Source organism: Mirounga leonina, unplaced genomic scaffold, assembly GCF_011800145.1.
Source record: "Mirounga leonina isolate KUSES-001 unplaced genomic scaffold, KU_Mleo_1.0 Mir_447, whole genome shotgun sequence".
Classification (NCBI taxonomy): domain Eukaryota; kingdom Metazoa; phylum Chordata; class Mammalia; order Carnivora; family Phocidae; genus Mirounga; species Mirounga leonina.
The window spans coordinates 13796912-13810453 of record NW_023270757.1 but is presented as its reverse complement, the minus strand read 5'-3'; the positions used below and the strand labels follow the sequence as shown (position 1 = coordinate 13810453).

At 36.6% G+C, this 13542-nt stretch overlaps 1 protein-coding gene across 10 annotated transcripts in view; it reads left to right on the top strand.

The window, feature by feature from the left end:
* KDM4C (lysine demethylase 4C) overlaps positions 1 to 13542 on the top strand; it is a 457231-nt gene that overhangs the window by 340501 nt on the left and 103188 nt on the right. For 7 of the 10 annotated variants that reach the window (XM_034987990.1, XM_034987992.1, XM_034987991.1 and 4 more), the window contains 2 exons: positions 2330 to 2385; positions 4612 to 4720. In XM_034987990.1, the coding sequence (XP_034843881.1) occupies positions 2330 to 2385; positions 4612 to 4720 (165 nt within the window). The remainder of the gene's footprint in view (positions 1 to 2329; positions 2386 to 4611; positions 4721 to 13542) is intronic. The other 3 variants (XR_004676204.1, XR_004676205.1, XM_034987997.1) reach the window with 1 other exon arrangement.

The window sequence follows — 13542 nt, the reverse complement described above, 5'->3', positions numbered from 1 at the left end:
GAGAGGGAGATGATGTCTTCCAGCTTGAGCTAGACAGGATGGTTGATACCACTGATAGCAAACAGTGGGGGACTACAGGCTTGAGGAGACATGATTTCATCTGTGCATGTGTGTTTGAGGTGCCTGTTGAGTGTCAGTCAGACATAGCAGGAAATTAATGTTGGAGTCACTCACTGGCCTTTTGAGAGTCAGGGAAGTGGATCAGATGCCCAGCAAGCAGTTGTGGATAGAGAAGCGAATGCCTCTTACAAAAGCTACCATGTTTAAAGAGTGTGAAAGAGATGCCTGTTAGAGGAAGCAGAGTATCAAAAAGAGGTCAAGAAGGGCAGTGAGGGACACATCGGGTCACATAGAAGCCTCAGGTAGAAACTGTCAGGCATGATCAACAATGTTGAATGCCACTTACAGGTCAGGTGAGCCAGGGACTTGGAATGAGCCATTAGATTTTGTGACATGGAGGTTACTGGTAATCCCCCAAAAAAACAGTTTCATATTGTGGCAACCACTTGAGGTTGAGTCTTCTCAACCTCACTTAAAATCTTGAGTCTACATGTTCTATTTGAGACGACTGTTTCCTCACATTGTGGTGGTGCTCTGCAGCATGTGTATCTTTTAATGATCCTCCTCAGGTGCTTTCAGGCAGCTTCCATGCTGCTTTGCTGTATTTAACTCTGCTAGCTTGTCCCTTTAGGCTTTTTCTCACTACTAGTTTCATTAATCAGGCATCTAATGCTCTTAGTGTCTGAGCTCCTCACCATCCACAGTTCTCTGCTGCATTCTCACTTCAATACTGACATCTTTTTATAGTCAATGAAAATATTTTACCTCGTGTTTTATTTTCATTTTCTCTCTCCCTCTGTAGAAAGTGTGCTAAATTACTGGGAAAATACTTAAAATCAGTAATGTTTTATGAAATTGTTCTTGAATAATTTAGATGTTATTGAATAACTTGAATTACTGAATTTCTCATTTTTAATATTTGGACTGAACTTTTACTTTCATTGTGTGCTTCATCAAAACTATTATGTCAAGGGCCTCTAGAATCTTGCTTTGTTATAGAGAAAATCCATTGAGTTATCTCCTTGATCTGGGTTTATAATGGATTCAGATGTATATACATACACAGGACAACTTTTGCTACTCTAACCTTTAATAATAACCCAGGAAATTCCAAATAGATGTGCAGAGTATTTCCAAACACATAAAACCATTGAACATTTCTGGTTGTTTGCTTTTTTTGCTGCCTGTTAGGAGTTATGCAGGTATATTGATTCTCCTCAGTTGTTTTGGTATTGCTGTCCTCAGAAAAATTAAAGCTAAAGAGTTTGACACCCCCTTATTAATAGTAGATAAGTTAAAGGGATTCTCTGTAAAGTGAAGCAAAACTTTAGTTAAAGAAGATCACCTTGGAGAACAGATAAAGAAATTTTATATATATGGCTTGCAGAGGGAAAAACCCCAAAATAACCTACAGTTATTTTAAAAAATTTATTAATACAGAAATTGGGAGGAAATCTATTAGTGCTTGAGGTTGAAAATAAAAATTACTTAGATATTTAATTTAAAAATTCTAGGTCAGCAAAAGGTATTGCATTGCTTTCTGGTCCTGTTTTCTCATGGACTTTTCATAGGATTATAGTGAGAAGTAATAAATAAAGTCTGTATTTGTGGTAAAGGGAGTCAGTCATCTTGGAGTGAAACAGTCTGTGCCAATTTAAGACATATAAAAGTGCCCAAAATATAAACTTATGTGGGGAGAAGAAAGGAAAACTTTTCATGGTGCTTTTTTTCTGGGTGTGGATAGCCTCGGTTTATCAGTACAGTTTTTCCAACACCATTTGCCCATCCACAGAAAGACCCAAATGATATTTTTATGAAGAGTATCTTTCAAAAAGAGCTCCTGCTAATCCTTATTGCAGAATGAAGCCTGCCAATACTCTATTTTGTAGCTATCCTGTATACATGAATGGATTCCCAGAGCACAAGAGAACTAATCATATATGTATTCTCTGTTCTAGAATTCTAGTAAATACTCTCCAGGCTACCAAGTGCTCTGTGTCACAACTTTCCCCTAGAGATGACAAGTGAACATGATACCAGGGTAATGATAATTCCCTCAATATCTCAGGAACATTTTGGTGTGTACTCTCACTTTCCCCCACTCTTTTTCCTTTCCTTTCTTGAACTGCTCAGAGATAGGCCTTCATGAAGTTCTTGATGGTTTTAGTTTTAAAATACAATATTAGAATTTATGGGAATATTTAGATAAATAGTAATGATGTCAGTTAAATGAGTCTGATAATTGTGTGGTATTTTTTTTTTCTCCTAGGAGTGCTGTCTCTGCAATTTGAGAGGGGGTGCTCTTAAGGAAACAAAGAACAATAAGTAAGTAATGTGTTAATTGTGTTCAATTTTATTGTTTCCTTCTGCTCTCTAGAGTGTTGAACCTCTGGGTGGATAGTTTGCTGTGTTACCTCTCATTATTGGACACATTGTTCCAAAGCTTTTGTTGTCCAGATCTGAGGTTGGGATTCTGGGCATGTCTTCAGAGACTACTACTGACAGCACGTTCACCTCTCCTGGTTGAAGGTGGTCTAAGCCTTGCTTCTGTCCATGTCTTTGATGACACCCGTGAAGAATAACCCCTCTTTTACTAATGGCAGTTTTAAAGTGAAGGCAGCCCATATCATCTAGGTGCCATTGGAATCCTAGTGTTTAATGTGATGAATCCTGTTAGTCTAATAAAAACAGTGTGCCTGAAAACAGTGAAATCTATTACCTTCAGATAAATAAAATCAATCATAGTCATAACATTAAAACAAAACAATTTACTTTTAAAACCAGCAAATTAACAAGAGAGTATATGTACTAAAATAGAAACATAGGGAGAAAAACATTGATTTTCAGATTTAAAGGGGACAGTTGGAGAATATGAAGAGAATCTTGAAAGAGAGAAGTGAACATAAAAGAAAGAACATAAAAAAAGAACATAATCTGGTTTTTAATACGTTGTTGAAATATATTTTTGCATGAATTTTATTTTCATGACCCAATTTTAGTATTTAAAATGAGGCCAAAGCATATTAAAGATCCCTTTGGAAATAGGAAAATGTAGAAATGATAGAAGCAGAGGTGGTAAGTTGGCATTTAAGGGCCAAATCCAGCCCCAAAATATGTTTTAGTTGACTGACATACCATTTAATAAATTTGATGCAAATTTTAAAAGTTGAGAGATTTTATACAAAAATCCAGATTTTTATCTGTACTTGAAAAATAATTGCGCATCTCTGTATAGCAATAACATGTTGGGATGAGGACCTAGCCTAAATGGGACAGGTGACCCCCAGGTTACCATGATTTACCAGTGTTTTGCTTACCTCCTGCCTGGCCCTGTGGGCACTGGAGTTGGGACCCCTGGTATATAATGTAATGATTGAATTAACATAACTATGTGCATGTGCACATGTTTCAAATTGCTTACAAGGAAGAGCGAAGGCATTTATCATTCCTGTGTTGATAAAGCTTAGTCTAGTAGACTTATTTTTGCTTAACTTTGGGTCTTCCTCTTTCACAGTTAGTTAGTTAGTTAATGTGATTGGCACTTACACGAAAAAGTGTTGCTAGGTCTAGGATATCACATAGGTCATGCAGACTGTGAATTGCTTTAGGTGGTTCCTGAACAGACAGAAGTGGTAAGAACTTCTCTTCCTACCCTTGGGCTAGGACAGAAAGGAATAGTGTTTACTATGGGATTTTAGTATTTATTAGATTTGAAAGAATGCCCTGATGGGGTTGACACTTGTCCTCTCTTCCTGTGGTCTTTAAAGGCAGGATGGAGTCTTATGTTGTTTGAGTGACGTACTCTTTGACTTAAAAATAGGTTGATGGATATGATAATTCCTTCAAGATGTCTTTAAGCCTTAAGAGTCTTAATATTTACTTGGGGCATGACATTTATGAGAAACTAAATAGTGTTAACAGGGGATGTCTTTTTCTGGGGTAATTCAGAATTCGAAAGGAGATACTCAGCATTAAGTAGGAAATGAGAGAGCCAGCTAAATTTTACTCCTCCTTATCTCTGGGTTCTTTTGGTTATAGTAGAATTGCAATGAGAAACAATTTAATTAAAGACTGAATCAGTGTTAATTCTTTTAGAAGACTTTACTACTCTAGTTTTCATGACACTTGTATTATGTCAAAAGATTATATGCTATACCCAATTCATACCTTTTATTAATTGAACTAATCTTTTGCCACATGTTAATTAGCTTAAGTATATTAAACACCTGTTATATTTCAGTACCAAATGAAATGGCAAACCTACATTTCGGTGTTTTGCAGAGCCAGTGTAGAAAAATACCATGTATTGATAGGATCGAGTCTTTGGTCTTCACCCCATTCTTCAAGTTGCAGTGGTGGGTAGGGGTGGTACTGAATCTCTCCAGGTATCACCCAAGAGGTTTGAAATTCAGAGTCTGTGATGGATTTGGGCTTTTGGCTTGCCTTCTTGTCTGTGTATTCACTCTGGGAGAATTGCTCCCGCCCAGCTGAAGTACCCAGTGCTTAAGTTTAGGGAACTTTTTTTCACGTTTCGTGTCTCCTTTCCTGTAGGTGGGCCCATGTCATGTGTGCTGTTGCAGTCCCAGAAGTTCGATTCACTAATGTCCCAGAAAGGACACAGATAGATGTAGGCAGAATACCTTTACAGAGGTTAAAATTGGTGAGTGGCAAAGCTTCTTTTTTACCTCCTAAATCAGCATTAATTTCAAGTTCTGAGTATTTCTTTTAATGTCACATTCTCAAGATAATTTTTCTCTTAGCTTCATTTCATTATTCTACCCTTTTTTTCCTTTAGCCTAAATTTGCTTATTTGTACATATTCTCTTCCTATTTTATTGTAAGTATGATGTAACCTTCCTCAGTTCTGCTTGAAATTAGGCAAAGGGATACTACTTTTTCTGGGTTAGTGTGAATTTTCAAACCTTAGGCTGTCTGGTGAGGTTTGTTAGTAATATACCTGAACTATCTATCTCTATTTCGATTGTTTAGTTTTTCTCTCTGGCCTCTCTTTGGTTGGTCTTCACTTAATTAGCAAATTCACCTAACCTGATTTCATTATCTCTTCACTAAGAGATTTGTAGAGAAATAGAAAAATTTTTACTATTACCATGGGATTTTTTTCATTTATGAATAGATACAAGTCATTTAATTTGCCAAACTCTTTGGCTGATTATCTTCTGACTGGTTTAGAAACTTTCATAAAAATCTTCCTTCTCGTTCTCCTTGTTAAGAATATTTTTCATTCCAAGGATAGCCTTTCATTCCTCAACACTGGAGTTCTTTAAAGTGTGAGCCAAGAAAGCATTACTTTAGGCTCTTAAATTTCATATTTAATGATAATTTTCTCTAACATTACATTGCATGATTTTAAAATACTGTAGTATGTCTTACATGTGGACTTAATTCCCAAGAATTTCTTCAGTACTTCTTATTTTTAACTTGAGGTCTTTCCACTATAGAATATTTTGAGCACTATAGCTATAACTTTCTACCCAACTATTAACTTGTTACCAGTCTCTTCCCCATCAGGGAGCTGGGCATATTGTCTCTAGACCTCTGTCATAGGCACTTAGAATCTAGTCTTTCATTCTCAGAGAAGGGAAAGTATACACTGTTTTTTTCCATTATAGTTGCATCGAGAATTTCATATTGCTAGAAAATATGCGGTCCTTTATGGACCTGATGATTGTCATTGGCAGGTGTGGGTGGTAGCACCAGGATGCTCAGGATGGGAAGTTTTGTGAATGAAATGGGTCATTTAAATGGCCCTTCAAAGCTCACAGTGATTCAGAAGAGTGTAAAAAGTTCTTCAGCTCCAGGACTTCCATAGGAAAGTTTGAAATCTTGTATCTTGGTCACCAGTTAAAAAAAAACTACACACATTCCAATGAGAAACAAAAAACATTTGCCAGAATTAGGATTATGAGGTAGGGTATTTTAAAAATGTTGAGTTCATCACATGTTGAAGAATTTAATGGTTAGCATGACAAATATTAACAAATGTCTTACATTTTAATTTTTCTCCAATTTACAAGTAGTATGTATTTGCAAAGATTCCAACACTGCATTTAACAATCATCTTTGGTTCTCTATCCTGAAAGATGACTTCTGTTAACCAGTTTAATGCTCTTGACACTTTCCTTTAAGGAACTATATCCTGGCTAATCTAGTACATGAATGCTGATTTATTGTTACTCACACCAGTCCCAAAGGGGTTTTAAGGGAACAGCAGGGAAGGACAACATGGGATCATTTCCATGCCATCCAGAAAGTTATATTTAGAAATTTGACGTCTAAAGTGGCCAAGCTTACTGTTTTCTTCTCATTGCTATGCCTCACCTTGATTGTGTATATCACATACTCTTTACAGAATGTTTTACATCCTGAAATAATTGATACCTTGAAAAGCATATGTTTTGACTGAATTTAAGATCATCTAAAGTCTACTTCTAATGGCAGTGTAGAGCTGTTTATTGACTTATTTGGGTGAAATTAGCAGGCTGTAGATCAGATTTTTTTCTGTTTTTAATAGTCTTATATGCATAGCGAGTTTCTTGGTATTTATCAAGTGGTACTTATCAAAATGCTCACAGTGGTTAAGTGGGGAAATACAAGGAGAAACTACATTTTGGGGAAAAAAATCACTCAAAAATTCTGTTACAGTTTGAAAGTGGGCAACAACCAAAAGTCTAGATGACTTTTTTATCAAGAATTGTCAAGAAAGCACCATCACTGTGGTGAGTCTCCCATTGCATAGCATCTGTGCACCAGTCTTTCTCACTTAGTGATCGGACTCAGATGGGCTGGCTTTGAATAACAAAATTTACACATGATCACTTGTGTGTGGCATGGGATACACCCTTCCAGGGAATGGGATGCCTTGCCCTATATGTGCAGAGGGTATGCTTTCCTGACATTAGCATTCTTTTAAAGTTTAAGTAATCTGTTGGTACATGGCCATTAGAAGTTAGTATCAGTTTATTTCACCAAACCATTATTAACCTTACCTTGCCAGGTACTTGGTGTACATTTTCAAATAAGACATTTGTTCCTGTCTTTTAGCATCTTACAGTCAAGATGGGCTTTCTCAGCTTTAGCTCTATTGACCTTTTAGACAATTTTTTGTTTGGGTGACTGTCCTATGTATTGTAGATCGGAGCATCCCAGACCAAACATACAATGCTAGATACCTTTGGGGAGGCAATATGATTCCCATTTGAGAACCTACCCACTGGTCTATAGGGAAGACATACACATAAAGAGGAAATTTTAACTTTTGTCATTTTCAGACAGAATATCTTGGTTGAAAGAAGTAAGTTGGAGACTGAGAGAATAGCAATTCTTAATTGTTTTTAAAAACAATCCTAGAGAATTTTTTTTGGCAAATTGAATTTGTCAACCAAGTAATGAAATTTGGCAACATATATGTATATTTACTACTGTATAATTATTATATAATCTGATTATTTTAACACTACTTATTCTTACAAAAATTGAACAACTTTGAATAGTAATCAAGTGATGTGTATGTGTGTGTGCACACGTGGTAATTTTGAGTAAATATTTATGGAATAAAAGGCAGCAAATTGCTATTTATTATTTCTGCTTCTGACTTAAAATTATTGTGGCTGGAGGGTTGGATCACACAATACCAGTGGCTTCTGCCTTTATATGGTTTCCTCTTTTTTTTTTTTTTTAAAGGTTTTATTTATTTATTTGACAGAGAGAGACACAGCGAGAGAGGGAACATAAGCAGGGGGAGTGGGAGAGGGAGAAGCAGGCCTCCCGCTGAGCAGGGAGCCCGATGTGGGACTCGATCCCAGGACTCTGGGATCATGACCTGAGCCGAAGGCAGATGCTTAACGACTGAGCCACCCAGGCGCCCCTATATGGTTTCCTCTTTAAAAGTTGTGGTGGTAAGCTTATGCACAAGTCTCTGTAAGCTGCTCCAAAGCAAGCACGGACCCTGGAACAGCAGCAAGGGGGACTCTGAGCCTCTCCCCAGTGCCCACTAGGTGGTGCTGCTGTACCACCTCCCTAACAAGTGCCCAATCAGAGTCCTGCCCACATTTGTAGAGGGGTGTGTGTGTGTGTGTGTGTGTGTGTGTGTGTGTGTGTGAGAGAGAGAGAGAGAGAGAGAGAGAGAGAGAGAGAGAGAAAGAGAGAGAGAGACGGAGAGATGGAGAGATGGAGAGATGGCATCAGGAAAGGGAAAATGCTACTGGCTGTGCATTCAAAGTGCTGAATTCCAGAGGGCAGTTTTTTAGTTTAGTTTTCATTTAGCCATATGAAAAGAACAGCTTTCCCTTGGGGCAAGTTAGTATTTTTCTGTATAAGTAAGAAGCAACACTAGTTAACACCCAGTAACTGCAAGAGGCTTAAAGAACAGATGATGGCAAACATAAGTTTAAGATGTCTTCTGAAGTATGAAAGCTGTATATTTAAAAAAAATTATCATTATTATTAGTCTTTCTAGAACACGGAATACTGGAATTTATGCATAAATATTTGAATGTTTTGGTAATACTATTGTTAGTCTTTTATTTATTCATTGGTTCAACTTGCAGCTTTTGAAATACCTCTCTGTACAATTATTTGTGTAGGAAGATTTTTTTTTTTTTTTGCAGAGGATATAAGAAGATTTGTTTACTTTAGTAGATTTTCCCTCTTATTTATAATGACCATTTTTTAAAAAAGAGGCAGCAAATGCAAAACAACTTTTTCAATGCTCATCAGTGGATTATGTTGATACTAAAATGGTGTGTGTTTTTATGAAGAACCTTTATCTCATCCAGCTACCTTGTTTGGTAATATCACAGGTGTGGTCTCTGCTCATTAGATAATTAAATGGACAGCAATGATGACACTAGACTTCTTTTCAAGACAATGTATTTCCTTTTATGTGGTTGATAATTTTAAATACCTTCTCCAGTCTCCAGTGAACATCAGAGCATTGTTGCCTGGTAGGACAAAGGATGAGGAGGATGCTGAAGACATTCCTACCCCTACTTGATTGGTGTGCTCAGGGATAGCCAGGCTAGGGGTTTGTTTGAAGTCACAGGCCATCGATGGGTATGCCTGAATTTTTTTTTTTAAAGATTTTATTTATTTATTCATGAGAGACAGAGAGAGAAACAGAGGCAGAGGGAGAAGCAGGCTCCCCACGGAGCGGGGAGCCCGATGCGGGACTCGATCCCAGGACCCTGGGATCATGACCTGAGCCGAAGGCAGACGCTTAACCGACTGAGCCACCCAGGCGTCCCGATGGGTATGCCTGAAGACAAAAAAAACAACTGACTCCACGTCATACGGATTTTAGAATTTACTCAGTCATTTCCTTATCCCAATTCCTTCCATTTGTTCCAATTGTTTTCTCTACTAATATAATTGGTTAGCCATGGTCATAATTAAATCTTTGGAAGAGGAGCAAAATTGGGCAAAGATGAGAATACAAGAAAAGGAAATAGAGATAAAACACATATGAAGTTAGAATGTCTTTTTTTTTAACTTTTCATGATGGAAAAAATATAGGTAAAAATTAGCGGGAAGAAGAGTTAAGGACAGAAATTTAGAGAGAACAAACAATATATTCTTTTTATAGCAGAATCACACAGAAGACAGCAGTATTATCTGCTGAAATAATCTTCAGTATCAGTGTTATCTTTTGGAAGCAGATCACCAAAAAATCTTCAAATTCGATTATAAAATTTAAGGGAAGAACATTTTAAGAACCTAACAAAAGGAGTAAAACAGCATGAAGTTCTGGTATTTGTTACATACTTACCATGAATGTCTATTGCATATATCGATCACTTCTTGAAGGTTAAATTAATTAAATATCTGTGGAATTGATATAAATAAAACAGCAAGGCACGTTTGTGGATTCTAAGAAATCTTGGGAAATCGTAGCAGACCTTTGATGCAGCCATTAGTTTAAAATTTTCTTCCTATTTGGAGAGAAAGTTCTCAAATAGAAATGTTCTAAGAATATTTAAATATTAAATTGCATGTATCAAAGCAAATGATGTTTATCTTGATTGCTGTCATTGCATAAAAACCTTGGTTGTTTGTTGACCACACATCCATCCTTACAGTAGCATAGCACCGTGCCTTTGGTTTCTATGTGTGTGGACATTCCTAAGATTTTTTACATTTGAAATCCTATTTTTGCAACCAAATAGAGGGAGAAATGAATTTTAGAATAGCTGAAGTTGCCCCCAGGCCTTTAGTGACCTCCAATGTGTATTTGATGAGTGAACCAAGCACAGGCACAAGTGTTCTCTGAGTGAAGAACATTATTTTGAAAAAGAATTTACACTGCAATGATGACTGAGCTACAAGCCTTTCAGTATCTGGCTGAGACCAACTATCCTGCTTAGAAGCCTCTATACACTTTAAAATTTGTACCTGAAGGCAAATAATAGTGAACTTGAAAGCCAGAGATTATAGTTTTGAAAGGTACATCAATTCTGAAAATAGAGTGGTTTCACTGTGGTATTCCAGCTGAAAAGTTGAATCAAGGGGAAAAAATACATCCAGGCTTCCTATTTCTTAGAATAAGGCCCTTATTCTCTTGCTAACTGGCTTATGTTACCAGATGTATTGAATACTAAAAATAGAATTACTGAGAGATAGAGATGGGGTCTTCCTCACATGCTGTAAGATCACCCTCAGCCCTGTTTAGTTAATGTTATAGCAATGTTAGGGATCAGCTTTGCTTTCTTTCTAGAGGAGTCACGGGTATATTTGACAGAGCCTCTGTTAATGCATTTTGGGAAATATAAAGACATAATTGATTATATTATATCACTTTAAAAGAAAAAAGTAGCGTTGTAAAGGCAATCAAAAAACGTCATTATGTTCCACATTAATACATGTACTGTTTTATTCACATGTTCAGTTATTTTTAAAGACGAAGAGGAATTATAAGAAAATACTAAACATTGACCATGATGAGTGACTTTATTATTTAAATGCTGTTGAGGAAAAATTCGCTCTTAATAAAGTGAACTACCGAAGGAGGAATAAGTTATACTACAAATGAAATAATTGTGTAGTGTGTAGGGTCAATTATTTATAAAATTCAGTATGAAATTTATATCATTAAGACCGTTCTTCAGAATTTCAACATACATTGTGTCATCAACTTTGTAAGATTTTTAAATAAGTTTAGTGTAAAAAAATGAGTATTAGTAGCTGTATAGTACTTAACTGTCAGAATGATTTGCTACAGGGACTAGATCCTATTGCAAGCTGTCAAATTTGTATATTGCTGTAATACCAAACCATAAAATCTTTTGAGTAAAATGGAAAATGTCAGATAGGCATGACTACAAATAATATACTTTCTGAAGGCTGTAGACATCTATAGGAGAATATGTGTAAATGCATGAAATGTTATCTTGTTACTATGGATTTTCTTTATCTGCTGAAAGAAAACTCTGAGGCAAAAGGAAATTGATTGGAATCTTTAAATTTTTAGTTTTGAACTCATTTTTCTTGGGGACTAATTTTTAAAACATTATTAGATAAGTAGAACTTCATATAATTCATGATTCAAGAATATTGTAAGAGAGTAAATAATGCAATATATGTTAAGAAAAAAAAAAGAAGAAGAAGAGAGTAGTGGGAGGGGAAGAGTGAAGCGGGGGAAATCGGAGGGATAGACGAACCATGAGAGACGGTGGACTCTGAAAAACAAACGGGGTTCTAGAGGGGAGGGGGGTGGGAGGATGGGTTAGCCTGGTGGTGGGTATTGAGGAGGGCACGTTCTGCATGGAGCACTGGGTGTTGTGCACAAACAATGAATCATGGAACACTTCATCTAAAACTAATGATGTAATGTATGGGGATTAACATAAGAATAATATATATATATATATATATATATATATATATATAAAAGAGTAAAAAAAAAAGAATATTGTAAGAGAGTAATCTTATTTTCTAGCTTGCGTTGCTGAATGGTTCATTTTTTTCTGATCTTGTCTGTGTGAGTAGTGATTACTGACAGATCTTTTAATTGAATTAGTGAGCTGGGGTTGGGGTTCCAGAGATGGGATCACCCCCTTCACTCCAACATTGACTGGGCCAATTCCGACAAACACATGCCAAACTGAGGCAGCTGCTAGATGGCTCTAAACAATCTATAGGGTTTTGCTTGGTTAGCAGTGAATGACAGAAGAGAGGTTATAGTTTTTGAAAGGTATAGTCATTATTGTAAAATAGTGGATTCATTATTATTTGTTGTTCTAATATTTTAGTATCAATTAGGTTGTTTTTTCCCTCAAAAGGGCATTCTTAAAAAATCCACAAAAATAAGTTATTTAATTTATGACTGTGGTATATTTTAGGCATGTTTTCTCAATTTGGTGATGCCCTTTTCTAACATGAGGTCCTACATACAGGTATCAGCACAGTTTTAGCCAGCCACAGTTTGGACTTATTGATTTAAATATGAAAGGGTCTTAGCATTCATCTGCATTACTGTTTGGATCATGCAATTCTAAGTCTCTGTTACATTGAGATTAAGACTGTTTGAGTCCAGTGTCCTCCACTTAGGCAAGCTTGCCATGCAGATTAATCTCTCTTCACCTCATCTATAAACTGGGGTGGTTGTGAGGATGAAGTAAGAAAGTGAAGGGCCTGGAATACAGTTGCCTTCAAAGTAGGTCATTGCTTATGGCTAATGATTCATAAATCTCCATGAGCTGCCTTTTGACCAATCAGGAACAGAGCAGATAAATATTTCTACTCCAGAGGGAGTAGGTTCCTAGTGCTCTGTCATATGTTTATTCATTCATTTGTTCAATAAATATTTATTTAGGATTTGCTATGTGGTTAGGTGATAGATTTTATTTCATTTCTATTTTTATAGATATTACAGAGTAATGGAAGTTACTGAACATCAGGCAAGCAATTGCAAAGTAGTATGTAAGGATCTATTGTAGCAAAAATTTGGAATGCAGTGAAGGACCTTACTAGATTTGAGGTATTAAGGTTGGTAATATAGAGGTGGAGAAAAGCTTCCTAGAAGAAGCAATGTGTAATAATGCTTAATCTGAGACCTGAAAGATGAGAAGAGCTAGCTGGAGGAGGGGTCAGTATGCTTAGTAAACCTGGAAGTGGCAGGAAATTGTGAAGTCTAGGAAATGAAATTTTGGTAGGGCTGGAGCATGAAGTATGAAAAGGGAAGGATGAGTCTTGAGGAGAAGAAGCCTCAGATGAGCTAGAACTGTGCGGTCCAGCGTGTAGCCACTGGCCACTTATGGCTGTTGAGTGCGTGGAATGTGGTTAGTGTTATTGAAGAACTGAATTTAAACAATTTTGGAGCTTTTCTTGTTCTCATTCACATCCATACACCTGCCAGCCCAGCTGATCCTCCAGAATTTTAGGCCCAACCACAGATATTGAGCAACAGCATGCAAGGGCTGTGTATCTAGCCCCGAAATATGCCTCTGTTGCACAGCGCTCACAGCGGTT